This window comes from Dermacentor variabilis, chromosome 9 (assembly GCF_050947875.1).
Source record: "Dermacentor variabilis isolate Ectoservices chromosome 9, ASM5094787v1, whole genome shotgun sequence".
NCBI classification, from domain to species: Eukaryota; Metazoa; Arthropoda; class Arachnida; order Ixodida; family Ixodidae; genus Dermacentor; species Dermacentor variabilis.
Genome location: NC_134576.1, coordinates 87,669,834 through 87,697,258, shown reverse-complemented (window position 1 = coordinate 87,697,258; position 27,425 = coordinate 87,669,834). Strand labels below are relative to the sequence as shown.

Genomic DNA, 27,425 nt, shown 5'->3' with positions numbered 1-27,425 from the left:
AAGAAGTGACACTAAGGAAAAGAGACTGATATGTTAACGCAAGCGTTTTCACAAACTATGGGAAAAAAACGAGAACTATTATGTTCCAGCGGTATTTAATGATCTCAATGACGATTTATGCAATATTGTGAAAAGAAGAACACTGGTAAAAAAGATAAGAAAGTGGTGCTTAGAAACAATGCAAGAATGACAATTCTGTGTGGCCTTAGGGCCATGCTTTGTTCCATGTTTACTCTTACGTTCTGTGTCTAGTCTACTTATCGCAGCTTGTCAAGTTATACTTGCTTTTGTGTTCATCGATTCCTTTCTTTATATCTATTTTTTTTTTATGTTGCGCAGGACGGGATTCTGCTATCTGGTCTTTGTATTGTATATCATTAAGCCTTGTAACTGCTGATGTATCCACCAGCTGCCAGGTCAGCCGACAAGCGCTATGTGCTTAGGCTGACCAGCAGATTCATGTGTATGAAAAAACGGGCAAATAAAACTGTATTGTGTTGTATTGCATTCTATTCAAGCCAAATACCATCATTCTGAGCTCCAAATCAAGCTCTCATCAAATCTCCAACGCAATGCTCAAGCAAATACTACTGGAGGAGGACAGAGGTTTTTTTTAATGTTTACTGTGTTGTAGCTCATTGGTGGACCAGCTTGAGAACATATCCTATTCATTAATATACAGGTCTTTCCTAACATGCCTGGAACCCTCCCCTTTTTATTTCCATTTTTGCACTACGTGACCCTAGATCTCATGGTCTGAAATCGTTCAGTATAAACCGACTAGCCAAGAAATGCATACTACCAGGCCTTTCCTACTGTACATAAAATACAGACAAAAAAATGCGGTTAGAGGGTTGGGACCTATCTTTTGCACTGTACATGGGCGCTACAAAATGTCAGCCTGGAGATAGCAATGCAGAAAAGGACAGAACACACAGCTATTGGAAAGGCTTCTGCCAATTTCTTCTGGCACACACTGACCGCAAGTCTGTCTCGAGATCCATGCCTACGAGGATGATGGTGGGGCCTTGAACTGTTCTGTGCATTTTCGGCAATGATTGACCAAGTGAGATCGCTGTACAAATCCCCTTCCACACAGGTCACAGATGAAAGGTCGCTCTCCGGTGTGAATCCTCAGGTGCTCCATGAAGTGGCTCCGCTGGAAGAAGGATTTGGGGCAGTGAGGGCATTTGTGGTTGGCCATGGTGCCCCTGTGCATCTTGCGGTGTCTAATGAACGAAGCCTTCTGGACAAAGCCAACCCCACACACGTCGCACACAAGACGTAGATTCCTGCCGTGGCTGCGGAGATGTCTCGAAAGCTGCTGCCTCGTGGGAAACCTACAGGCAGATAAAAACATGTCAACTCTGTTGGTACTGCAGAAAACGCACCAATCTTCAGTGGCTCAATATGTCCCACCAAACATGCACGAAACTTTTTAAGAAAAGTACTGATCATTCTATGCAAATATTACCAAGTACGTGTTGTTTGAAGTTCAATTCAGAAGCTGCCAACAATAAATTTTTAGTCCCGAACATCTAATGAGCTAATTAAAATTAGTTAGCTAACATTTTAACAGTTGTACAAGTTATTCCACTAAAAGTCAGAAAACAGCAAACATTTAGGGACAAGCCTGAGCTGATGATAATCGATCAGGATCATAAAATGGAATAAAGCAAACGATGCATAAATAAGGAACACTGCAGGATACCATAGTTAAGAAAAGAACATCTAAGCAATGAGATTGAGGTGCCTGCAGGTAGAGGCTGTAGATGACGGGCACAAAACAAAGATTAACTGCAAGAAACTGCGATATGTTTCCATCCTGTCTCAGATATAACTTTAGCTGATGACTATGACGCAAACATGCCTGCAAACTGCACTGACGCCTGGCAAGGACACCAGATACATTACCATGAGGTCAAGTCATCTGACAAACCAAGCAAAGAATAAAAACTGGGCTGCGTACACCGTGGGACACAGGTGGCAGCTCAACGTCAGCTGGTCGGTGTGGGTCCGCATATGTTGTCGGAGCAGAGTCCGGTGGCCGAAGACCTTGCTGCAGATCAGGCAGCAACGCTGATGCTTGTCTGGATGCGTGCTTTCATGTTCCGCCATCTCTGCACGGCGTGGAAAATTGGCACCGCAGAGGCTACACCAGAACGGCCACTCCTGCCGGTGCACAACCGAGTGCTGGAGCAAGAGTTGGTGTGTATCAAAGACATCGTTGCAGAGCTCGCATTGGAACTGAAGGCCAGCTTCCCCACCGCATTCACCGTCTTGTTGACTACCCGTCACCGGCTGCACGGCACCATCGGTGGCTGTTGCTTCGAACTCATCAGCACTGGAATCTGGAGGCTCTTCCTTAACAATGCTTGTCAATGCTGAATCTGGACACCCTGAAAATTTGAAGGATAGACATTTCAGCATCCTGCTTCACTCAAGAAACAACAGAGAGGAAAAAAACAATAATAATAAGAAACCAGCCCAGAAGACTGTTCATGTGAGCAGTATGACAGTATATCGGCAATCTGGCGAAAGTTGCTCGAAGGTGCAATCAACAGCTCAAATTTAGTCGAACAGAATGCAAGCTAGTACCAGCATGCTTAATCTTCATGAAAAATGCAGTGAGAGGTTGGTGACTGGTCATATTTATTTTTTTTTAGCCTGCAAAAGACTTCAGGGTGTGGCAAAAACTTGCACACTTTACGACACTGTCTTGAAAGGCCAGAGATTTGTGTTTCATTCTTGTCAATCCTGCTTGCTCAGTGGAAAGGCTGTCTTGTGATATGGAATGTAGTTGTGGGAAGCATACCATAGCAAAAACATTTCCGTGTGCTACTTCATAACAGCGACACTGCCTGGCAAGGTTTACCGACAATCCATACTTCCTTTTTCTTTTCTTTTGAGGCACCAAAACCCAGGCTTGTGCCATAACACGTTGCACATATCAAGTTTCGTGCATTGTACGTCTTGTGCAATGAACCGAGCACAAATAACAAGCTCAAGGACAAGAAGAAACTTCGGTAATGTTTATTTTCTATACTGAAAACGGTACTCAGTTTCTTGTATTTTGGGAACCATTCAGTATTATTTTGCACATAATAATGGATTTGGAGAGTCCACACACAACATATGCTGATTTTTAAAACTGTTGAACAAAATTTTTTACACTGATTCAAAAATGTACATGTGTCACATGATCCAGTAAGCATGAAAAAACAAGTGGCAGTCAAAGTCAACTGTTCAGAAAAATAACAGAAGAATTTCGGCCATGGCAATTCCAGATAGATAGAATGGCAACATACAAGAGCGCTCAAGCAGCTGGAGCCCTAACATATGTTTTTCACATGCAGGCCATTAACTTCTGACATTGCAATATTTCCATTAAATTGCTCGCTGAGAGAAAATCTGCACGCACAGCCTGACCGAATCATCATAGAAGACAACACTCTGAAATGACTCAAAATTATGAGCACAGAAGAAGGCTCCAGAAATGAATAATACTAGCAAGTTATGCCACTGCCACTGCTGCCCTCCGTCGAAGCACAGTACAACTTCCAAGCAATGAAAGTGCACTGCAGTGGTTGTAGCACGCAGCAAAATTTTGATATGCCCCAGACTGCGACTTTGTGTCGGAGCTTCCATAATTTCTGGTGCAGGCACTAAGCTAAAAAGTACATTTACACAACACTCCATAACAACCAGAAAGGACAGCACAAAAGCAAAGGTCAGCTTACGGATATTGGCTGACGAAGAAAATTTTAAACAAACGAACGGTGCAAAGCTAGTGAAATGCAATAAAGAAAATTGCAAATAATTTATGTTGTAATAAAAGGGCCCTCACCAGGCCCCATTGCATATTTTTTTTACACACTGGAAGTTGTTGGACGGCGTCTGGATAGCATTCTACCACATGAATTTTTTCAAATTGGTTCGTTATAAGAGATAGGAAAAATTGACAAGTCACACTGCCATGCTGTCAGAAAGCAAGCTTTGCTGCCCATCACACATTCTCTGCCTTTGCCTCGACTGGCGTCCGCAAGCGACGTACCTTCCATGCCTTCTCCCATACCGGAGTCTAGAAACAGCATCGTGCTAACACTGCGAGCTTCGCCTGCCATTTTTTATTTTTATTTATTTTTATTTTTTTGCAGTGTGGTGCACTCCCAGTGGTGGCATACTGCATTGGATGGTTTACCGAGGCCACGTGCCATAATTAGCGATGCTGCAGGCAATGCATCTTACATAGAGGTGTTCGTGCCTGTAACCTGGCTGAACGAGGTATTCCCTTGAGATGAATGGTGCGCTGGCTTCAGTTTGAAATTTCAGCTGTTCTTGTGCTGTGCAGCTGTTTGACGTTTTGCAGCATGATTGCCACCGCATGATCTCTGCACCACGCTATCCTGTTTTGCAATGCCCAAACCTGGTGAGATGGACCCTTTCACTTATAAGCAGAGAACCTTGTGATGAGCTTTATTTTGGGTAAGAACATGGAAGTATTTTTACAGAACTGGAATGATACAGGCATTCCATATGCCTCGTGAAGTTCTTTCTTTGTTGTCACATGAGAAAAGGCATAAAGATAGAATTAAAACATACACAAAACAAGAAAGTAAGCAAACAAACAATAAACAAACAATGACTTTAATAGCATGGTCACTTGGTGATATATGCAAGGAAGAGAATGAACAGGAAAGTGTGCAATTTCTGCATTTCATAAAATGCACAATATTGATCTGAAATGAAACAAAATTTATCATGAAATACAGTTCCAAACACTTTGCAACAATGCGGGCTACTCTGGTTGCCATCTCGTAGTGGTCGTCACCGCAGAACAGGTCTTGCGCAGCACTACGCTTTTCTTCTCACGCTTTCGCCACACCCTCCTCCCCTTTCCGCCTCATGGTTCGCTGCACCCTCCTCCTCCGCTTTCCTCCTCACTCTCTTCGCTATTGCTGTCTTTCATCCGCAGCTGCGCTCTGCGTTCACTCTTTCATCCTTCACTGTGTTTTTTGGCTCGGTTACGTTGAGGGACGCTGCCACTCAACGCAGGAACAAGCATCTAAGAGCTGCGTTCTAAAGCAAATTGCACTGCAAAATGCACAGAGTGAGACAAACATGACCACACAACATGCGCAGCTTCCATAGCATTGCTTGCTAAGTATGAGTTGGAGTACACATGCTGCAGCCCCAGAGACTATGAGGATGGTGGTTCAACTGTAATTTGGTCAACGCATTTCCGGCTGTGCCTTTCCAAGTGAACGCGCTGCTTGAATCCCTTTCCACACAGGTCGCAGCTGAACGGCCGCTCTCCCGTGTGGATCCTCTCATGCTTTAGGACATCAGACCGTCGGTAGAAGGCCTTGGGGCAGTGAGGGCAGCTGTGGCGCTTGCGGCCATCCTGGTGAATCAGGCGGTGTCTTGTAAGCGACGCCTTCTGGCTAAAGGTATTCCCACACTGATCGCATGCAAAGCGTGCACGACTGCCATGGCTGCGTAGGTGGCTTAGGAGCTGCCTCTTCGTGCAAAACCTGTGGACAGATGAAACGCACGTTAACTACCTTGTAATTGCAGATAAGGTGCTAATATTCAGTGGTTGTGTTCCAGTTGTCCCAACTATATGTCGCCAAGAATTAAAAAAAACTACAGAGGGCTTTATGTGAACAGCGATCACTGTGTGTTGATGTATGTTGTACATGCTAGTCACGAGCGTCTTTCTCATTCTGAAAGAATAATTGGCTAATAAGTTTAATCATATAAATTTTATTTACTTACCTAGTCAATAAACCGTCAATTATAAAAGTGGCAGATGTTGAAAAATGAACTATAACAGCATAGCAACCTAGGAGCTGTGGTTTTTCTTTTCCAGAAAAAAAAAAGTCAGTTTGATATGAAAAAATTCAATGTGACAAAGTTTCCACATAATCAACAATAGCAGTGGCCTCAAACTTTAAGCTCTTCATATAGTATGCTGCGCATCTTAAACACGTTGAAAGACGGGGCTTTGTGTTTGATAAAAACTGAAAATGATCCCCAAAAGTTGCTGACAGGTCAAGGAAAAAGCACAGCCACTCATTCTAAGCACGATAAGCTAGGTTTGCATTTGACAAGGCTTATGTTTGAGAGTGCTCAATTCCTGGTGCATGAACGTATTATCAAGCAGTACTTATAAATTTTCATGGGCTTTCTTTTCTCATCAGAAAAAAGAAACACAAAAGACCTAGGTTCCTTTACGTGCTGTTACCAGTAATTTAACAAAACCTGCCACAACTTCTGCACTGATGACATATTGTGTAAGACAAATAAAAGTTAGCTAATTAGCTAATAATTAATTTTGCAATAATAAACTCGACCGCCATAAACAACAACCATCAAGAAACAGTGATCATTGTTCATGTAAAGCCCGCCATTATTCTTTGGCGGTATATCTATTCAGTAGATATGCCAATGATTCAAAACTCAGCTAATTCAAACAAAGCTTAACATTCTGGTTGGATGATATGTTTTCAGTGATATTTCAACCAATTATTTAAAAGGAGCCTGAAATTTGAATTAAAGAAATCTGTCTGGCTTCTCACGTGATAAAGATTACAGAAAATGCTAAAGCTTGCTGGAGCACTCAACCAGGTTGCAGAGGCTCGTATCACCAAATGATGAAGGCTGGCTGCAAAGGCAAGGAAGCTAGATCATGTTTTCCCAGCATGAAGTTTCTAATGCCGAACATGTCGACAGAGATTTGGTGTCCATAATGAATTTTCTTGCGGATATGAGGAGCAATTCCAAGTTTGTTTTACACGAAGGTACATTGTACTGTCATCACGGAATCAATAAGCAAGATGAACACCACCTTCTAATTATTCCTGGCTCCTTGCATTCCAGTACTTTATCCACGGTACACCTGAAGGAGGCCACATCGGCAAATGAGCCACTCTACAGAAGGTTCAAGAGCGCTTTTGGTGGCCTAGGATGGACAGGAGCATTTGTTCACACGTCGCAAGTTGCGAGGTATGTCAACAATCCAAATGGCTTCTGGGGTGTCAACCTGGGCTCCCTACACCCATTACACCTCGAGAGGCATTTTTTGACACTGTGGGAATGGATAACGTTGGGTTTTTGCCAACGGCAGCGTGTATTCATTAACATTATAGCCACAGTGGACTTGTAAAAATTCTTGGAGATCACTTCCATGCTTTCGCTTGCTGCTAGCTGCATCCTAAATTTTTAACAGGAGCGCTCTGAATGGAGGCAGGGCCTCCCAAGGAAGCTTATCCCCAACAGGTCGACCACTTTCCGTAGCCACGAGCTTCACACTTCCCTTCATCAGGTTGGAGTAAAGCGCCACTTCAAGTCAGCCTGCTACCTACAAGCGAATGGTATGACAGAGAGGTTGAACCAGACCATCTAGGCTCAACTCACCCCACACTGTAAGAACAAAAGGCTAGGTCAAGCAGACTGGGATCAGCATCTTTAAGTGGTTGCATAAGCAATTAACATGGCATTACAGAGCTCAGCTAGGATGTCCCCATAATAATTTATGCGTGCACAGCTGCCAAAACTGGGCGCTATACTCGTCTTGGACACACCTATCAAGACAGGATGTTCCACTGCACAATAGGCAGTTTGTCACAACATCCTAGCAGAGGCACGTGAGAGAGTTGCTCAGGTGCAACAGGCACAAAAGTGACACTATGACCATCGCCACCATCTAGCACCACAATACAGGATTGGAGATAAAGTCTGAGTGAAGCGAGGCCACCAGTTATCGATGCAGAAGCGACGTGTGAAGTACGAGGGACCATTAATTGTCGCTGAATGCCTAGGCAACAGCACTTGGCAAGTCAGCTGCTTGCTTTGTGAAGCATGTGCAGATAGATGAAAGTGGAACAATTTTGCCGTACGTATGTTTCGGAGTGTATCATATGGAATAAAGGGTTCGTTGGCTAAACTACTGTGTTGAGGTAATCTGTGCGTTTTTTAAATTTTCCGATGAGCAACAAACGCAACATGGCCGAGGGCAATGAAAGAGGTGCATGAGCACCACTAGAGGTAAAGAAAAAAGTCGAAGAAAAGATCAGTGCAGAGGCACTGACACACTTCCTGTTTTGTATCTTCCTTATAATATACTGTCGACTAGCATTAATTCAACCCTTGCAGGAGCACAAGAATTGAAAGAATTATCCGAAAGGTCGAATTAACAAATGGCAGCAAAATGAATGAATTCAAATATTGTTCACTGCTTGAGGCAGTTTGTAATCTTTTTGTGCTTCTTGTTCTCGAAGCGCCACTCAACCAGCATGCAGCAATGAGTACAGACATGCTTAAACGTTGCCTCAGCATTGAACTGAAAGCAAAAAAAAAAAGTTCTGAATGTTATGACAATAAAAGTGAAGTGAAAGTAAATTAAAACAATTTCATGCCTAGGAAACAGTTGCACTGTCTGCTGAATTCCTTGTTTTTCAAGCCTTAATAGGCACTACGAGCATGAGGGGATGCCCACATGAAACACAGAGGCTGCAAGCTTCTGTGTTTGAACAAGCTGTTATTCTGTAGAAATGTATCGTTTCTTGCCGAGACCTTTAAGTGCGTTCGAGTTAAGCAAAAAGTCAAATGAATCAAGGTCTGTTTAACAAGAGTAGACTGTTAAGTAGTGTGCGTGCGTGCGTGTGTGAATGGTTTCCTAATAAGAGTGATAGTTGTGATTGAGTACACGTCTTGTGCATTTATTCTCTGTTGTCCACATTTCTGGTGAGCACCACATGAAACACCAGTTAAACAAGTGCCAACTTGTTCAATCTTCAGGTAATATATTAATAATAATATAGGCCTTTGAAATGGAACTGCTGTGCTGGAAATCAAACCAGTGACCTTGTGAGTGTGCACACGTGACAATAAATTTAAATTCATTGCTGTTAAATGCAAGATGATGAGTTGGACGGGTCGGTTAATCAGTTCGGGCACTGAACACAATTATGCACGACAAGATAGCGCATCAAAAGTAAGGGCACTAATCGAGAAGATCACATTCAAAATGTGTTGCATATGCCTTGATGCACTTTCCATTAGAGTGCCAAATGTATTTGTGAGTAGTTGAAAGGTAGATGGTGGGGTATTCGCTTTCAGTACCAGCATGTCATTGTGTAGCGTTTCCGCTTCTTTCATTCCTTTTCTCAATGTCTTACATCAGGCATATTTTTCAAGTGGCTGGATAGGCGCTTTCCAAGTATGCTGGACATGAAATAGCTGATGTTCTCAGATCTTACGTTAATTCCTATAGAGAGCTGTCGCATGGAGTCCAGAATATACAAACCTCATGAAACTCACTGAAGAATTGAAGACTTTTAATCTGTTCATGAAACTCACTGAAGAATTGAAGATTCTTAATCTGTTCAGCGGATGCTTTCCATGATTCTAAATATGCAATAAATGTGGTGACAATAAACTTCCAATGGAAAGAATTGATTGGCACCTGAACATGGTATATAGTGGTGTGAACAGAACAACGGCCAAGGCAGAAATGTAGAGAGTAAGAGGGGTAGTATGTGCTCTACAGTAGAAAGGGTGTTGGCGGATAACCATGCAAGAAACGAAAACAAATGCTCCGTCAAACATGTGGATAAATATACATGTGCCACAGGTGTCACCTGCATTAACCCAATGTCATGTGGTAATGAATACATTAGGCTAACGCTGTGATGTCTAAATTCCTGATTATAAGAGCATGAGCTTTCTCTCAAGGGAGTTGTGTCACCACATTTAGCTATGCATTACAAGTTATGTAGTTGCAAGCCCCTCTTTCAGGATACATCTATCATTTATAAATATGCAAGCCAGCACACAAGAGCCATAACTGTGGCCTATAACACGAGAATTAAAAATAGCATGTGCATTATTCAACCATCAGTGATTGCGCATGAAAAAGTTCTTGCTGTGTGATTAATCTTTGGAAATCTGTTCCGTATCTCATGCTTGTTTTTTGTGACATTCTGTTTTCCCATTATGCACATTGTCACTATAGTAACCTTAGTTAAGATGATGTTGTGTCATTGTATTTCAACCATGGCACCTATTTCAATCTACAAGATGCTCTCACATTATCCGAGTATATCTGCATCTTGAATGCTCTAATGACATACAAAAGGATGGGCCTGTCCTATTAGAGTGTACCGATTATTGTAGCACATTCTTGAGCTTGTGTAGATATATTAAGGTATTCAGAATGCATGATGAAACCTTTATAACTATGAGAGAGCATATCTGTGCCACTTGACTGGATGACTACTGACCGTGCTTGTACCTATGTGACTGCTGAGTTGTAACTTAACTCAGAGGGCATAAGTTCATCCAACAACGAGGTTCTTTCCAAGTTGGCTGTTTGCCTGTCAGTGCTTGTCACTAACATGTAAGAGTGCTATCCCTTGGATGTGGAGCATAGTCTGCAAAATGACTGTTACTCATGCTAGTTATAACCAGCATAATTTTAATACCATGCGTGCAGTGTTTTGTGCTCATATAGATCATGTCATTTCTTAAAGGTGCATTAACGCGATAGCGTTAAGGAGCTCGTATCGCATAAAAGCCGGTGTCGGCGGTGTTGGCCGTGAGCGAAAAATCCCGGAAGGCAATTCATATTGAAGCAAATACCGAACCTTGCATACCTAACCAATTTTCTACCACCAAAGTTGCTCATACCTTGTCTTTCATTCTTTACAAAATTATTCCTCGGAATTTTGAGAGGGGCAGCCCACAAACAAATGTAATGGGAAAACACATCGACAGTGCATGTCCTCTATGTTAACTCGTCTCAGAGTGAAATATTAAAAGTGCGAAACAATAACAGGAGATTGATCCACGCAAGAGGCCACGTTTCTACCAGGGAGCTCGCCTACATGCATAGCGTTCGCAGCCAGCGTTTCCTAATAAACGTTACGGTTACATAACCTGCAGTTGCCGGGAAACATTAAAAGCAGTAAATGGTCTTTGAGCGCTGTCATGTTCCACCCTTAAAGGCGAAGCTTAAGCGTCCTCCAAATTTTGACCTGAAACTATTTCACTCTTATTGCTTCTTTATGTAGCTGTTGACTTAACTGCTGGCATAGAACAGAGGTAATTGGAGATAAACTTAAATCTTCCCATCCTGTGTCAGAGATACCTTTGGCTCATAACTATGATGCAACACTGTTTGAAAACTCTGCTTGCACCTGGCTGAGATACAATGCACATAGTCATAAAGTCGGCTCATCTAATGAACCAAGCCAAAAATATGAATTGGACTGCATACGCCATAGGACACAGGTGGCAGTGGAACGTTGGCTGGCCTGTGTGGATCTGCATATGTTCGTGCAGCAGATTCTGGTGGCTGAAGGCCTTCTTGCAGATCAGGCAGCGATGCTGATGCTTGTTCACATGTGTGCTCTCATGCTTCACCAGCTTTTCGCTGCACGGGAAATTGGCGCCGCAGAGACTACACCAGAATGGCCACTCCTGCTTGTGCACCACAGAGTGCTGAAGCATGAGTTGATGTGTGTTGAAGCTCTCGTCGCAGAGTTCACAGTGATACTGACAGCCAGCTTCTTCTTCGCTGTCTTGTTCGTCATCTGTCACCTGCAAGGCAACATCCCTGGTTGATGCTTCGGACTCGTCCCCACTGGAATCTGCAGGCTCTCTCTTGGCATCTGTGAATCCTGAATCTATACACCCTGAAAATTTGAAGGAAAGAGATTTCGGTATCCTGCTTTATCCATAAGAAGCAGAGAGAGGAAAAGAAAATCACAGAGAAGCCCAATGCAGAATTAAGTTCATGTGAGCAATAGGACAATATAACATTGAGAGTCTGAAGAAAATTGCAAAATGGGTGGAATGTAAGCACAGTCCATGGTTTACAGTTGTTTGTTGTTTCCTTTTTTCACAAACCGGATGCACGTCACACATCGCACATGTATACAACTGCACCATTCTCGCCAATAAAATTCAAATGAAAGTTTGCACTTGTGTTTGTCAAGTCTCCTGTCTACACATCCAGCTTGTGCATGAAACTTCGCCGTCATGGAATGTAAGCCACAACTCAAATCTGGTGTCAAGGGATGTAAAGCTTGCAGCAGCCTGCTTAGTCATTATTGCGAATATAATGAGAGCCTTGCGAGGAATCGGTTGCCTCCTTAGCCAGCAAATGACTTCAGCTTGCATTACTGTACTGCTAAATTTTGGATGCTGTTTCGAAAGGCCAGGGATTTTGGTTTTCGGTCCTCATTGCTTCTTGTGCAATGCTATATCTTGTGACAACAAATGTAGTTGTGATAGGCCCAACAAAACTTTCCTGTGCACTCATCAACAACAACAAAACCGCAGCACTCATCATAGTCCATCTACATCCCAGTTTCTCTCATTTCTCGTGTGTGCAGAGTTCCAAAAAGAATGCCATGCATGACAAATTTTACACTATGAAACACAGGTCAGCAATAATAATGTCAAGAAAAAGAACACCCTTTGTGAGTATTCAGGATATTGAAACTGGTAAGCAACTGTACTTTTACTCAGTTCTCTCACTTGAAAAATTTCAAATTATGCACACAGAGGCATGCTATTAGGCCATTGTGGGCTAATTCACATTCAGTTCACACTGGACAAGAATGCATGGCCATACTTTCTTCTGCGTGTCTCCGAAGACGACTAGTAGTTCACGAGGGACAAATGCTACTATCAGTGCTAGTGCTACAAATGACACAGATGCCATAATAATGAGGCATGTAGGGACTGTGAACAATCTGCATATTGTTAGATGGGCAACTGTCCTTAATGTGGAGCCAAAGTGCACATGGAAACAACACTGTACTCTATGGACATTTCTGATGTGCGAAAGTATCACTGTGATAAAAAAAAATTCAATAAAATTACTTTTTTCGGAATGTTCTCACTTTGGCCGTCAAGTACACAAGTGTTGATCTCACACGTATATTTCAGTCAAGATGTGTGAAAAAGTACAGCTAACGCTTCCAAGACATTTTCACATGAGCACATGAATAACGAAGCTGACTAATCTTTAAAAAAGTGACGATAAATTTATCAGAGGACAAAAAAATAACAATAAAAGAACCTAGATTGAGCAGGTGTAGTAGTGCGAGGGTTTGAAGGTGAGCATTCGTTAGTTTCTATAAGAAACACCTTATCATGGCCAGATTATAGACTTCACAATGCACACCAGAGTTTTACAAAAATAAACAAAGCATGTGAAATTCAGTGCACTTCTTATGAGACAATGTGCAGTAGCATGTACAGACACATTTGGGTATTGAAAAGTTTGTGAACTAATTATAAGTGACTATGAACAGGCCGAAGCCAAATGTCTGTGGCTGAAGAGAAAGTAGGTTGCCTGTTGAGCTGGGTTCTTTGCAAATGTGATTTGGTATTTTAGTGTGGCTGGTTGTTAGACAAGCTGAAGCCGGGAACTTTGTGTGCCTGAAAGGTTAAGGTAACAATTAAATACATGGGAGACTGTGGAAAGAAAAACAAATTGCAAACACTTCATGCTGCTGCAACTTCTAAGCGGCCAATTTCTAAGATGAGCTTTATTTGGTTTGGAATACATAAATGTTTGCTGTCAAAAACAGCATGGCAACAGAACTAGAATAATCAAGACCTTGCATATGTCATTTAAAGCCATTTTCTTCATTGCCAGCTTGAAAAATAAATAGTGAAAGAATTGATGTTCATAATAGTATGCTTGCCAACGTGCTCATAAATGAGGAAGGGGTAAAGGGGGAGGATGAAAAGGACACAGGAAAGTGTTTAACTCCGGCCTTTAAATAGATTTGAAAGACTGATTTGAAATGAAACGAAATTTGTTATCAAATGAACTTAAGCATTTAAGTATGTGTGCGTTGGCTGGCCTCCAAGTTACGCTCACATTAAACCTCTAATTCAATGATGAGGAAAATATGGGAGGAAAACAACTTTTTTAAATGCTTAATCGTCGTGCACTAGCTGGCCACGATGGGAACTCGCGCTGTGCTTGCTAGGTACACAGGTTGTTCCTGTAGTGCTGAAAATAAAGGGCAATGCACCCAAACGGTATAACATATGGCTAGAGCAATGGAAAGTGGATGATGTGCAGCACAATCCTGAATGCAGCAATGCACAGCTGGAGCAACACAACACGCAACTATGCGACACTCTTCTGCACACTTCTAGCACACATTGACGGTAGGGCTATTTCTGGATCTATCTGTTGCGGCCTTGGAGCCTATTAAGACAATGGTGGGGCACTTGATTGTTCGGTACATTTCTGGCTGAGCTTTTTCAAGTAAGCACGCTGCGTGGAATGCCTTCCCACACAGGTCACAGAGGAATAGCTGCTTTCTCGTGCGAGTCCTATCATGCTTCACGAGATCGTACCATTGGTAGAAGGACATGAGGCAGTGAAGCCACTTGTGCTCTGCGATAACTTTCAAGTGCATCTTCCCGTCTTTCAAATACAATGTCACCTCGGCAAATGCCACTGCTTGCCAGTAGTGCTTGTATCCCTGCCAGGGTTGCATACGTGTCTCAAAAGCTGCTCCTTCGTGGGAAACCTGCAGGTGCATAAAACACAGTAATTCTTTTCTTGCAGCAGGAAGTATGCCAATTTTCACTGGCTCTAGCCAAGCAGTAAATTTCCAATAGTTACATTAAATTCTGGAGTTCAAGACACGCATAAAATTACAAAATACTACACTGGATATTTTTGAAAACTTTCTTTATGCCACTATTAAGCACATTTTGTGTCTCTGTCACCGATACGATGTTAAGCGTGAACATCTATGGACAGCATTGAACTGGCTGGACTCTAGACCATTTTTGGAAATGAAGATCCTTGGACCGTGGCTGTGCAGGTTGATAACACAGAGAGCTGCGAAAGCGTTATAGCAGTACCTCAAGCGAACCGGTCTTGGCGACCATTTATAGATTCAGTGTGCTCATTCAAATGTGCGAGAAACTGTGCTCTATGTCTTTTCATCCCTATATCTTCTTTCCCCAGAGTGGGGTAGCAAATCGGACGTGCGTGTGGTTAACCTCTCTGCCTTTCCTCTCTTGTTTCTCTCTTCAGACCACAAAATATATGCTTGCAATGCCAAAAATGATATTTGGACCAAGAAAGCATTAAAGGAATACTGATGCCGCATATTTATGTTGCCTTCCTTGTTTCACTCGTTTAGCTGCCAAATCTGTAATCATGGCATGAGACCTAAGTTCCTTGAACGTTAAAAAAAAATCGTGAATATTTCCTGTTTCTTATAAGAGCAATCCAAAACATGCGCTGAATAGAGAGTGGCTTCAGGCATGCTCAGCTTGGTCCCTTTTGTATATCACAAAAGTCGAAGGAGGTGGCAACGTGACAGCAGCAGGGTGTGAATCAGTCAGCCTGGGTAATGTGGTTGCAAGCTACCCCGCTAATGTCTTGCCAACAGGTTTAAACGATGGAATAGGAGAGACAAAATGAAAAGGGCATGCCATGTTTAGAAAGAAGCAACAGCAGGGGACCAGGCCTATCCCATGACGAGTGCAGAAAATCACAGACAAGGAGGAGGAAAGCATGGCCGATATGTCGTGCACCAGGCTGTCGGTGACTCAGTCATTCTGTTGGCTTGCTACTGCTGTGCACCAGGTTGATTGATGCGTGCGCCAAGCATTCTGTGATACTACACGACTACTACCTATGGTTTTAGTAACATGCCGACAACACACCCTGCACCATAAGCTCCCATGTGTGCTTACACCCACACATGCTCGGGTCCGTGGTGTCGCAACCCACCAAACGCCTGCAAATCGCAGACGCCCCTGCGGGAGAACACTTGCCCTGAGAGATTAACAAAGGTACAGTGACGAGCACTAAGAGAGGATAGTGATAAACTAAGAAAAACTTCTCAACAAATTTTTAACAAGATTGGAAAAAACTTCACCTAAAGGATAACATTGACAGTGATAACAAGATTTAGCACTGCGCTTGAACTTAATGGACTTTATTCCAACTATATACAGGTGTGACATGGTGTGATATAGCATGCAAGGTAACTGCCACAATGCAGCAGAAACGACGCTCTGGAAGCGACAAGGCATCTGACAATGCTGTCGTGATGAGGTGCACCACCTGCAATGTCGCAGGCACTGCACCTTGATGGTGTATCCAATATGGGTGACAAAATGGGTGGCTCAGCAGAAATTATGTGTGAATGAACATAATTCTCACCAACAGTAGAAGGCACAATGCTGTGTCCTAGGTCCACTGCAGAGTAACTACATTCAGTATGCACTCGAATGATTCATACTTTATATTTATGCAGTGATGCTTCGCTGAACGATTCTGTGTGCAGGTTTTTGTGATGTGCTCATACTGCAACAAATATTTTTGCATTATTTTCTATGAGAAACCTATTAATCAGTTTCTGAGCATTTTTTAATCATGTAAAAAGGAAAAGGAAAAAATCTATCACACCACTTCAGAAGAAATTGCCAGACTATTTACCAAGAAAGCATGATGTTCGAGATCTGGATAAGAGGTGGTGGAGGACAGAGGAAGGGAGACTATTCACACAGGTGTTTACACCCATCTGTACTTTTAAAAACATTTCACAGTTCAGTCTGAGTCCTTCTGTAAAATGGTGGCCTAGGAAGCACACCTACAGGGAGGCCAAGCAAGGGGAAAGTGGTGGCGTAGGAACATTTAGGCCCAGGAAGCATGCAAGAGCAGTTACGTGCAGAGGTGCCGGGTTTGTTCTGAAGAACATTGTCTACTCAATGAACAAAAAATTGTGAGCAAGGCCGGTTTGCTCTGTGAAATCAAAATGCGCAGCGAAGTGCCACTTAATGAGGCCCCACTGTATACTAAATAAATGAACTGTCAAGTTATTAGCAGGCACATAACAACATTTCGATATACAGACGAATACCAATGAAAACTTATTTTAGCATGTACACTTCAGATGTCCTTAGGGGAAAAAAAATTGATGCATTATCACATTTTGCTCAGCAATAAACTGTCTCGCTAATGGAGTTTAATATCCCAAAGTAAAGCACGGCTACAAGGGATGCTGTACGTGGCTCCAGATAAACCTTGAGTGCCTGAAGTTCTTTAACGGCCAACAGAGTGTAGTACACAAGTGTTTTCGTATTATGTCCCAGTCGGCATGCAATTGCCATGGTTCAAAGTCAAATCTGTGATCTTGTGCTCACCAGACTCATCTCACCCAAAAAAGTAACACGAGGATCCTCAAATGTTGCATTTTATTGAAACACGAATCTCTAAGTTGCCACCTACCAAAAGAGCAGCTTCTGTCCACGAAGTCACATGAATCTTACACAAACTGCGGAAATTGTTTCAGCATGCATCTAAAGTCTTTTGACAAACTGCAAAGTGTTGGGCACGACAGTCAAGCCTGTTACCACTACTTAGGGCTTTAAGCCAAAGGCACGAACCGTTGGGCTAGTAGGTTGTTCATGGTTAAGTTGAAGTGCAAGTAAAACATGCAGGAAGGAAAAAAGCGATAAACACACAGTGCACCTTGTTACTGAGTATTAAGAGATGATTTCATATGCGAGAGGAACGTAAACTTCATTCAAAGCAACCCAATTTCGTTGTCAGAAACTGATTACTCATAATCAGTCCTCAGTAGAAAATGGAGCAGACAGTAAAGTCAGATGCTAACGCTGCTTTCTTGCACAATATATGAGGCAACAAGCTTCTGTAGGTGGGCGATACATCTCTCATTCAGGGATGGGCCTAAAGGCAGGCACCCAACTGCCCAGCATATCCTTCCATTATCTTGTTGTCACTATCTAATGTCACTATCATATTTTATATAACCTCAAAGACAAATGTTAAGGTCAATCATATATAAATGGTTACACTCTTAGAATTTTTAACAGGCCAGTCTTACTCAGAGTGGCTGCTTAGTATAACAGAAAGAACATAACATAAGACAGACAGTGATGGCAAATAAACATTCCTGCACTCAGTCTCTGTGATGCCACAAGTTCTGACTATGCCCGAGTGGCACTAGTTGATCATGTATCAATTAAAAAAGGACGAAACCACACTACGAAGCAAGGTTTTGCCTTCATTATCTCAGTTACCATACTAAACTCATACTAAACAAGTGCAAATGGCATTCTAAAATAACATTGCATCAGACAAAAGTGATTTATTGCTTAACCTTGGTGTCCCATAGTCTACCTTAGGACAAAGGCCTCTTCCAGAGATCGTGGGTTAGCTCTAGCTTGCATCAATTGAGCTCACTCTATACCTGCAAATTTACTAATTTCAAAGGTTTACTTCTAGACAGTAGCATGTTGCATCAAAGTCTTTACTATGGTCTTAAGGACATCAGCAAGCAATTACAGGACACAATAATAAAATGGTGGCTCGCTGAAATGTTCTTTCCCTTCATTACAGCACCTGGAATACTATCAGCACTTGGACTTGTAGCTGATATATCTAGCATGCCACCAGTAGAGTTTTACCCAAGGTGTTTTCACTCAATACATAAAAACTAAAAGCCAGCATAGTGCATTCTCAAGCATTCATATTTCAACATGTACTTTATGTGATAAAGACGTTAAAATGATGTCCGTGGCCATGCTTTAAATCACTGCAAGAATCTGTAAAAATGCACCTAAAGGGTGCGATCTAAAAAAAAAAAATCAAGTTGCTAAATGCCCACACACATCAGCCTGAATGAAAGCCAGGCACATAAAAGCTACTGTACGTTCCGCACTGCTCGTCTCCGTGGGTAACATGCTGATTTTCACCCAAGTGACACACCCTGCTAAAGAAAACAGCCTCATGCTGAGTGAATGCTAGTTGCAGTGTTTTATTTGCTTCCACCTTCCACAAATAGCCTATCTGAAATCTTAGACAATTTGCCCTTGGTCGATCATTCTCTCTCTTGGCTGCATCAACGTGCACCTTTATGTTTGTTGAGTTACTTCTGCTTGCTTCTGCATTATAGAAGATCAAGGGCGAAAAGTACTACAATGAGAGGCCACAAAAGATAATCAAATACAAAGCAGGCAACAAGTGAAGCGGGCAAGAGCGAAACTTGCTTGCTTGCAGCACAAGTACAAGTAATACATTTCATACAAAGACACATAAATACGTGCAAATGTAAAGGTCAATTCAAGCATTGCTCAGCCTATTCACTGTAGCATCCCCAAAGCCTGCCTAAATACACACTATTGTTTGTGACAGCCACCATGTGCCTCCAGAAAGCATCCTGCCCGTAGCGAGTGTACAAAATAATGTAGATGTACTCTCCAATTTACCGTATTAAAGTTTATGCATTAAAATGTCATAAAACGCCATAATATTTTAACCTATGCTTGCTGCTAGATTTTTTGTTAAATAAACGGTCAAAGGTAACAAAGTCTACAATTATAACAGAGGGGACCATTTAAAACAAACACAAAGCTGACTATTTTTCGATAAATAACCCATCAAAAGTCAGGGTGAAGGTATGCAATCACTACAGGCACCACGTGCTTGGCAGAACTTGTGTATAAAAACACTGTCATGCTTTCGCTAAAGATGTATGGCTCTTGATTAGATGGCCTGTGAACAACCAAGGCTAAAGGATCATGACAGCTCAGCAATGTCTCAGACGCACATAACAATAACCCAGAATGTCTCAGACGCACATAACAATAACAACAACAAAGCAGAACAAGAATAACTCATCTGGAATTTCCGAAAACATTGGTTTCGCAAGTGATTTTTTTGGCACATTTTGACAACCGAGAGAAACAATGAGAGGTAGGCAATGTGTTAATGTTCTAGCGGTCCCATAAAAGAAACACATTGCACATTACCCTTGTTCACATTATAGGTCTGCTAAACCAAGAATGTTGCATTTTTGTCAAGAGAAAAGGTTCATTGAATAAAGCAGCATGCAACATTTACAAACAAGCGTGCAACAAATTTGTCGTTTTAGAATGTTAGTCACGTGCTCAGAAACACAAAATTGTCATGCCGTGTCTGTGAACGTGGTTGTCTGCAGTACATAACAAAAACTGAAGTATTATGACACTGTGTTGAAGCCACCATTGACATCTATGTCGTGAGCTAACCTAGCACAACTGCGCTTGTGTGCTTAGGTGTCATTCACAACAAACCATGCAGAGACGTCTTACTTTTTTTTTTCATGCTTCACGAAGCTGCCTTCTTATAGCCAACATAATTTATTTTAAATTATTGAGGCTAACGTGCAACTAATGTTTATGGCATCAGGGAGGTTTAAATGGAAGTGTAAGATGCATGAGTGTGTTCACAATTTCTGCCTTTCCCTATGTATGAAGTGCAGGTATAAAATGCAGATATGAAATCAAATGCATCAATGTTAAGTTCATTCTGTACTGCAACTCAAGCAGTTCACATTCCCATGTGAAAAACTTCAAAAGCATAACGAAGCATATCGAAACATTTATTAGTACATCAGCACCAACAAGCTCATGCAAAAGCTCAAGGACAAAAGTACAACATCTGAGGTCCTTCCTCATACATTAATACAAGGCATGGTTAGAGAAAGTGAACACGCAATTACACACACAATTTTGCCCAGTGATCACACTGCGTCTTATGCACATAATGTTTCTTACAAATTACATCCATTTGCAATGAAATTATGCAGTTCTACAGAATGAGCAACTGGAACTGCCTAACCCCCCCCCCCCAGTTCTAGCCTACTACTAAACACAATGTGCTGGTGCCAGTTAGCTGCAGTTAACTAAGGCCAATGATCATGGCCACAGCATCACATGGCATGGTCCCATGGGGGCTATTAATGGCTTACCACAGGCACAATGTCAGTCATTATCAAGATAACAGAAAGCCGGCTGGAGCAGCATCCTCACTATCTTTTGAATGCCACAACTCTCACAATGATGGCAGCAGGAAGACTGCACCAAACAGGAGAGACGTGCAACTTCCTCCAGAATTTGAGTCAGCATGTTTGTGACTGACAAAAACGTGGCACATTGTTCAATAGCATCACTGGTGTTCAGATAATGTATAGCTCTCGAAGGTCTCAACAATCTTGCAGGAATGCCAACCGGCACAATGGTTAGTGTAGTGTCAAGGAGCACATATGCAGTATGCAAAAGTGCCAAGTAAGTGCGCATGAGTGGAGCATCCTGTGGTCCAAGCATCATCTGCTAAGGTATTCCAATCAGCTTGATGTAGCTCCACTGGAAGCACAAATGCTCACATGTCCTTTTGAGCAAGCATTGCATAGTTCCCATCTGCTGCACTTGAGTGCCATGTGCCGTGGCTCTTGTGCGCACACAATAGTTACAATAAGCGGTTGTAGGATATAGATCGGATAACCAGCAAGGGTTAGTCTTGCTTAATGTAATAGCGCAGCAAACAATGCTCGGACAAGAGGATGCTCTATGCACACGAGCTTACTCTCACTACTTTCACATGTGCTCTCCATGACATGGTGGTGAGTATCGTGTTGGTTGGCACTCCTGCGAGATTATTAACTACTTAGAGAACTTTACATTTTCGTACAGCCTCCTCAACACTCAGCTTGCAATGAATATAATTGTTATATCATATGAATTAACAAATGGCCCATTCTGAGGTCTCCGTCTCCAAACGCCAGTCAGACAACAACATGAGGTGGATTAGTACTTGAAAACAGGAAGCCACATGTGGAGTTGTGCATTTAATGATGTGATGAAGGAACATGAGAACTGAGGAAGAGGACCATCAGAAATGGAGACATTCTTGTGAGCCTAAACACCTCGCCAAGGACTTTGAGGAAACTTCAAGACAACATGACCCAGGGCTCTAAATTACACATTCAACCGGCAGAAAGCATGGGACTGTGAGCAGTTAAATCGTGCCAAACACACTTAAGTGAAGTACTGAGGTTGTGACAGCATTGATAGTAAGTGCTGCTTGATGTGTGGTCACAGAAACTCTTTGAGATAGCTTATTATGCTACATAGGTTGTTGAACTAAAACTTTTCGTTGCAGTTTGGGTTACAGTTCAGACATATCAGTTTTGTTTGAATTGGTTTCAACCGGTTCATTAGAGTTCAATACGAAATTGCATGTTGAACTATATTTTGTCACCCACTTTTTGAAATGTGTGTGGCAATGATGTAACAAAAAAAAGGGGGCACGCATGTATACCTGCACTAAATAATAATTTGCTGCAAAAATGAAAAATTTTATCCCCAATTCTAAATTTTAGCACTTGTGCACGAAGCCTATTCTTCTGTTTAATTTGCACATATTTTAAGCTGCCTGTCAACAATATCTGGATTGTGTCATCTTAAGTTTGGTTATATATATATATATATATATATATATATATATATATATATATACACATATATATATATATATATCTGTCTGCCACAGCTGCAGACAGATGAATTTCGGCCAAGTAATGTATTAAGTGTGTTCTGTTGTTGCCTTGACTTGCCAAGCCAAGTGAATGCCTCCAGCCCTTACGTCCAGCCTTCACATCCGGCGCAGACAAAGCCTGACTCTCAGCCCAGCCACTCAGCTATATGCCAGTCCGCCAAATGACTGGTAAAGAAGCCGGCTTTCATTAGTCTGTCTTCTTGGCCGAAGTGGTTCCTGTCGCTCACTCTCCTGTTCGTGCTCGTCTGCATGCACTTGTCTGTGGAACCCCTGATATCAAGGCAAAACCCTCATTTCTCAGTTCAATTCTTTTTAGCGGTAGTGAATTTCCTCAAGTGCAAAGAAATCCTGCTGTGTTTTTCTCATTTAATGCCTAACTGCGCGCAGGAGGCTCTGCGGAATAATACGGTGAGAATTTTATGGGAGCATCTCGCATCGACCCAGTGAAAATGTTGTGCCTCAGTATCGACCTCATACGGGAAAAGCTGGCACACAGCCAGCTAGATACCACTGGTTAGAAAGAAGACTTAATTCAGCGACTGGAAGCTGACATTCGGCAGCGGTGCGAGTTAACTGATTCAGTGGAATTCGTTGCGTCCGGTCTGACCACTGCCTCAACATTGGCTCTCAACCAAGCTACAGTACAGAGTCTTGTTGCTCCAGCAGCTACTTCACCTTGCAGCAGTGGTGACTACACTGCCAGATTTATCATATTCCATTCCACAATTTGATGGCTCGCACATTCACAGTGTGAACATGTGGCTTGATGATGTGTGAAAAGTGCAGCAGCTTATTTCGTGGAATGATGTTACCACACGCTTGATAGCTGCTAGCAAGCTAAAATGTAACACACAAAACCGGCATCTTATGTTTGGAAACCAGAACACCTCCAGGGCCACGCCACACGTGGCCCAAAGCACAGCTGCCTTCGACCTTGCACAGTGCGGCGTTACGCTCGAAGGCTCGTTAGCTTAAAGTCTGCTTGCGCTGCTTTCCACAATGTTGCCAAGCCAAGTTCCGTATCAAATTGAAGCACAATTATGCTGAATCATCAGCCTATTCAGTTCCACTACAAGATGAAGACCTCTTTCAGCAATTCACAGCTACTACCAGACCTGGGGCAAACTTCATCTTACACCTGCACATTTTTTAGTCCCATCGCCTAGACCTCTGTCATTTTCAACTGTATTTGGCTACCCTTAGCACCGTTCTGCTATCCAAGTAGACTATCGATTGATCTGTTCTATACAATGCATGAGCTGCACAAATGCAACTTTACCCTCTTAATATCAATTTGAAAATCAACTACCCATGTTTGCTCTCTAGCCCGCGCTGCCATTTTCACATCTATCTTACGCTCATTATTTTTCATTCGATTGCTCACTATGGTGTCCTTAGTTCTCCTCGAGCTCTTTTGGTGTACTCCATCACAAAACATTACCAATCACGAACACAACATATTTACATAACAGAAGCTGGTGCTGCATTTTACCATGCTATCATAGTGGCGGTGCGAGTCCTGCCGAGTATGTCATTTTTTGGGGGTTCGGAAGATTATGTTTTCGGTAAAAGTGCCACTTTAGGACTACTGCAATTCTTGTCACTTTAGCTTAAGATTCACCTTTGGCGTTCCTTCAAGAGTTACGTAGAACATGTGTCATCTGGAATTACAGTACAGTCATTGTGCAGCACAATGTGGATGTAACTTCGGTTTGGCAGCATGGCCTAACAGCAGGTCGTGCCAGTAGCAGGCGTGAACGGTTTACTATGCATTGTTTTACATGGCGGCAAACGAGGACGAGATGCTGGAAGAGTCACAGCATGCACGTGTATCAGTATTTCATGACTATACTCGTAAATGAGAAGCTCATAAAATGCCAAGCCCATTAAACAAAAAAAAAAAAAACATTGTTAGAAAAGGCCACTTCCCTTAGGTATAAAAATCAAGTTACTTTTGCTTACACAGTTTATAGAGTTAACATGAGGTTCAGCTTCCCCCACACGTGAAAGATAAGCAAAAAAAGCACTGCCTGCTCTCAGATAAGAATCTGCTATTGTGTACCTGCATGCATTCAACAAGTTAAAACTGACTATTGAGCTTATATTTACTAATCCTATCCATTTGATGTCCAATGTAAATAAATGCGAGCAAGTCAAACTGAAAGATGTAGAGGATTGCATAAAAAAAGAAGAGGCACAGATAAACACTTAATTGCTGGGCAGAATAAATGGCAATACATGCCCAATAATTCTCGAATATATGAATGCAGAGAAATACTATACCTGGGCCTGGAGCTATCATAAAGCATGTAAAGAAAATTCTTGGCCATTAACTCTACCAGCATGGAAGGCTTCAAGAGCATCATTTATAGTGACAGTCTAAGATGGCAGATGTTCAATTCACTTGTACGTGTGTACCCAGCAACACACAATGCTAAAAGTTACTATACAGACAATGTAATTCTGAGAGTAGAACTGCTTTCAAGGCCAGCGTGATGCGACTAAGAAGCCCACGAGGATGAAAACTGAATGTTAGTTAGTTCTGCATGTGACAATCTGCACAACGACCAAATGGATTCGTGGCAGAAGCACCTTACCTTTGAGTCTATGTGGATGTTTGGTCGCTAACTCCTGTCTTTTGTCACCAAAAGCACAACTGCACGACATTTGCACACAGACTTGTCACAGGTGCCCCACCCGAAATGCTTTTTCAAGGCCAATGTGATGCAACCAAAAGGCCTACGAGTACAACACCCGAACATTGGCTGGTTTCAAATGTCGCTGTCGGTGCAGGACCATGCGAGCCTTCTGCACAAAGCTCTTCTTGCAGATGTCGCAGGTGAATGGCCGCTCTCCGGTGTGGATTCTCTGATGCAGAGACAGCTGGAACCGCTGGAAGAATGCCTTGGGACAGTGCGAGCACTTGAAGCATCGGTCGCCTTGGTGCGTCTTGATGTGTCTTGTCAACGACTCCTTGTGGGCGAAGGATGCACTGCACTGTTTGCACGCAAAGGGAGTGTTTGTGCTGTGGCTACATAAGTGCCTTGTCAGCTGCTGCCGTATAGGAAACCTGAGAGGGAGGGGTGGAACAAGACAGGGTGAATGTATATATATATATATATATAAAAAAAAACCAGGCAGAATTGATCAACAATGATTATCCAACTGTGCATATAGCCGTCATGTATGAGGTAAGTGCGTCATGTATGAGGCATGCGCTGCAGCCGGGCTCCTTTCTCACACTTTCTTCCGGACATGCTGCACCTTCTGATGGCATCACCATGAAGTCCATGCGTGCCTAATGACACATACACAGTGACCCAAGGCAGTGACCCAAGGAAGTGACCCAAGTTGTTGTCAAAAAGGTTCACCAAAGAGCAGCACACACCCAGTGACCCATACCCATGCCAATGGCTCGCATATTTAGATTGCACTGTCTCTGAGATTGGCCCATATTTTCGGTGGGACAGGTGGATAAGCTAGGTAGCCGGAAATAAAACTGCCGCGAGTGTGAGAAAATGCTATCGGCATTAATAGCGCGACACACATAAGACAGAAAGAAGGGAGAGGGATAAAAAGGACAATTACGCTAGCGCACAAAAAGATTTAACTGATGCAACAGGTGTGCAGTGCGGCGGCTATCACTTCACGAACCCTCTTGTTGCTGGTGCCAGCCGAAACTACGTCAATGCACAGCAGGGATGCATAGGTTATTGCCACCGCTGCCAGCCACACATTATCTCCTGCAAAGCCGGGCAATTGCACCACTGTCAGAAGAAAAAATTATCATGTGCTGCATATTCATGTGTTCCCCTTAACACTGGTCCGTATTGTGTATTTCAAACCATAAATGGAACAAACTGAAATCAATAGCGCTCATTTGTCTTCACCACTACTTTTCAAGACAACAGCAAGTTGGACAACTTGGATGGCATTGCTGTTAGGCCTAGCGTTAAAGATGTTACATATATGTCAAAGTACTGTAGTTTACTCGCTCAATGGGCAAACAGATGAGGGTTGCGATTTGGACAACACTTATGGTAACGTGCAGAAAATTTTCAAACTCATATTCATGGGAAAAATGTGCATACTAGAATCGAGTAAATATGGTCAAATACCACAATATAAATACATTGACCGAGTAACATGGTTTTGTTTTTAAATATTTAATCAAATATTAAATTTTTTAACACGCTACTATGAAGATTTTAAACACACAATAATAAGAATCAACTCGGGAAGGATAAACTTTGGGAAAAAATAATATAAGAATAAAATAAATAAAGGTTTTGCAGAAAACATTGACAATAAGTATCACTGTAAGTGAACAGCCCAAATGAATGCACGAACAAGCAGACAAAGAGTGGGCGAGCAAGACAGAGAACAAGAGAGGACAAACGAAGAAATGGTTTCCTTGCAGAGTACAAGCACAGACTATTGATTACCGATCCACCATCGACCAATTACGAAAACGGCCGAAAGGGCTAAAGAAAAATCTACCCTAAAAATGTTAACATGAATGCACACCAAACCTTGGGTAATGTGCCCGAAATTCTGCGGTCTTTTGTGCCAAACCACAATTCGATTATGAGGCGTGCCGTTGTGAGGGACACCAGATTAATTTGGACCATCTGGGGTTCCTTATCGTCCACTAATGTATGGCACCATAAGCATTTTTGCATTTCGAACCTATCACAATACGACCACCAGGGCCACCAATGAACCCACAACCTCGTGCAAAGCAGTGCAACGTCACGGACACTGAGTTACCGAGGTGGGTACAAGCAAGACAGTTCACAGCACACGAAACAAATATATAAACTTGCAGTAACCACATTGTATTCATAGCAGACAGCCATGAAAGTAAGACTCCGTTATTTTTTTTCGTACTTCACATTGTACAAGGCTACATGTGAAATAAATATTTCAGTTAGCAGTGCTACATTGTTGTTTTATAGAGCCCTCATGGCTGCCTTCATGCTATACTATAACAATTTGAACTCTCAGGCAACAGGTATTTATG

General features: G+C 42.3%; 2 protein-coding genes across 2 annotated transcripts in view; both read right to left on the bottom strand.

Moving 5' to 3' along the window:
- Positions 1-846: 846 nt before the first annotated feature.
- LOC142557072 (uncharacterized) lies at positions 847-11,358 on the bottom strand. The gene is made up of 3 exons (XM_075668640.1): positions 11,282-11,358; positions 1,970-2,399; positions 847-1,340 (listed from the first exon to the last, which is right to left on the bottom strand). Exons 2-3 carry the CDS (start codon positions 2,116-2,118, stop codon positions 1,007-1,009), a joined length of 483 nt encoding a protein of 160 aa, XP_075524755.1. The 5' UTR covers positions 2,119-2,399; positions 11,282-11,358; the 3' UTR covers positions 847-1,006.
- A 5,884-nt stretch (positions 11,359-17,242) lies between these two features.
- LOC142557070 (uncharacterized) overlaps positions 17,243-27,425 on the bottom strand; it is a 33,136-nt gene continuing 22,953 nt past the window's right edge. The window contains exon 3 of the mRNA XM_075668639.1: positions 17,243-25,472. Within this exon, the coding sequence (XP_075524754.1) occupies positions 25,142-25,472 (331 nt within the window). The 3' untranslated portion in view covers positions 17,243-25,141. The remainder of the gene's footprint in view (positions 25,473-27,425) is intronic.

What these genes read in the sequence shown, in the direction of transcription:
- LOC142557072 (XM_075668640.1), bottom strand. Translation starts at nt 2,118, where the DNA reads ATGGCGGAACATGAAAGCACGCATCCAGACAAGCATCAGCGTTGCTGC. An exon ending in TGCCACCTGTGTCCCACGGT is followed by an intron (nt 1,341 to 1,969) that starts GTACGCAGCCCA and finishes ATCTGCCTGTAG; the next exon opens with GTTTCCCACGAGGCAGCAGC.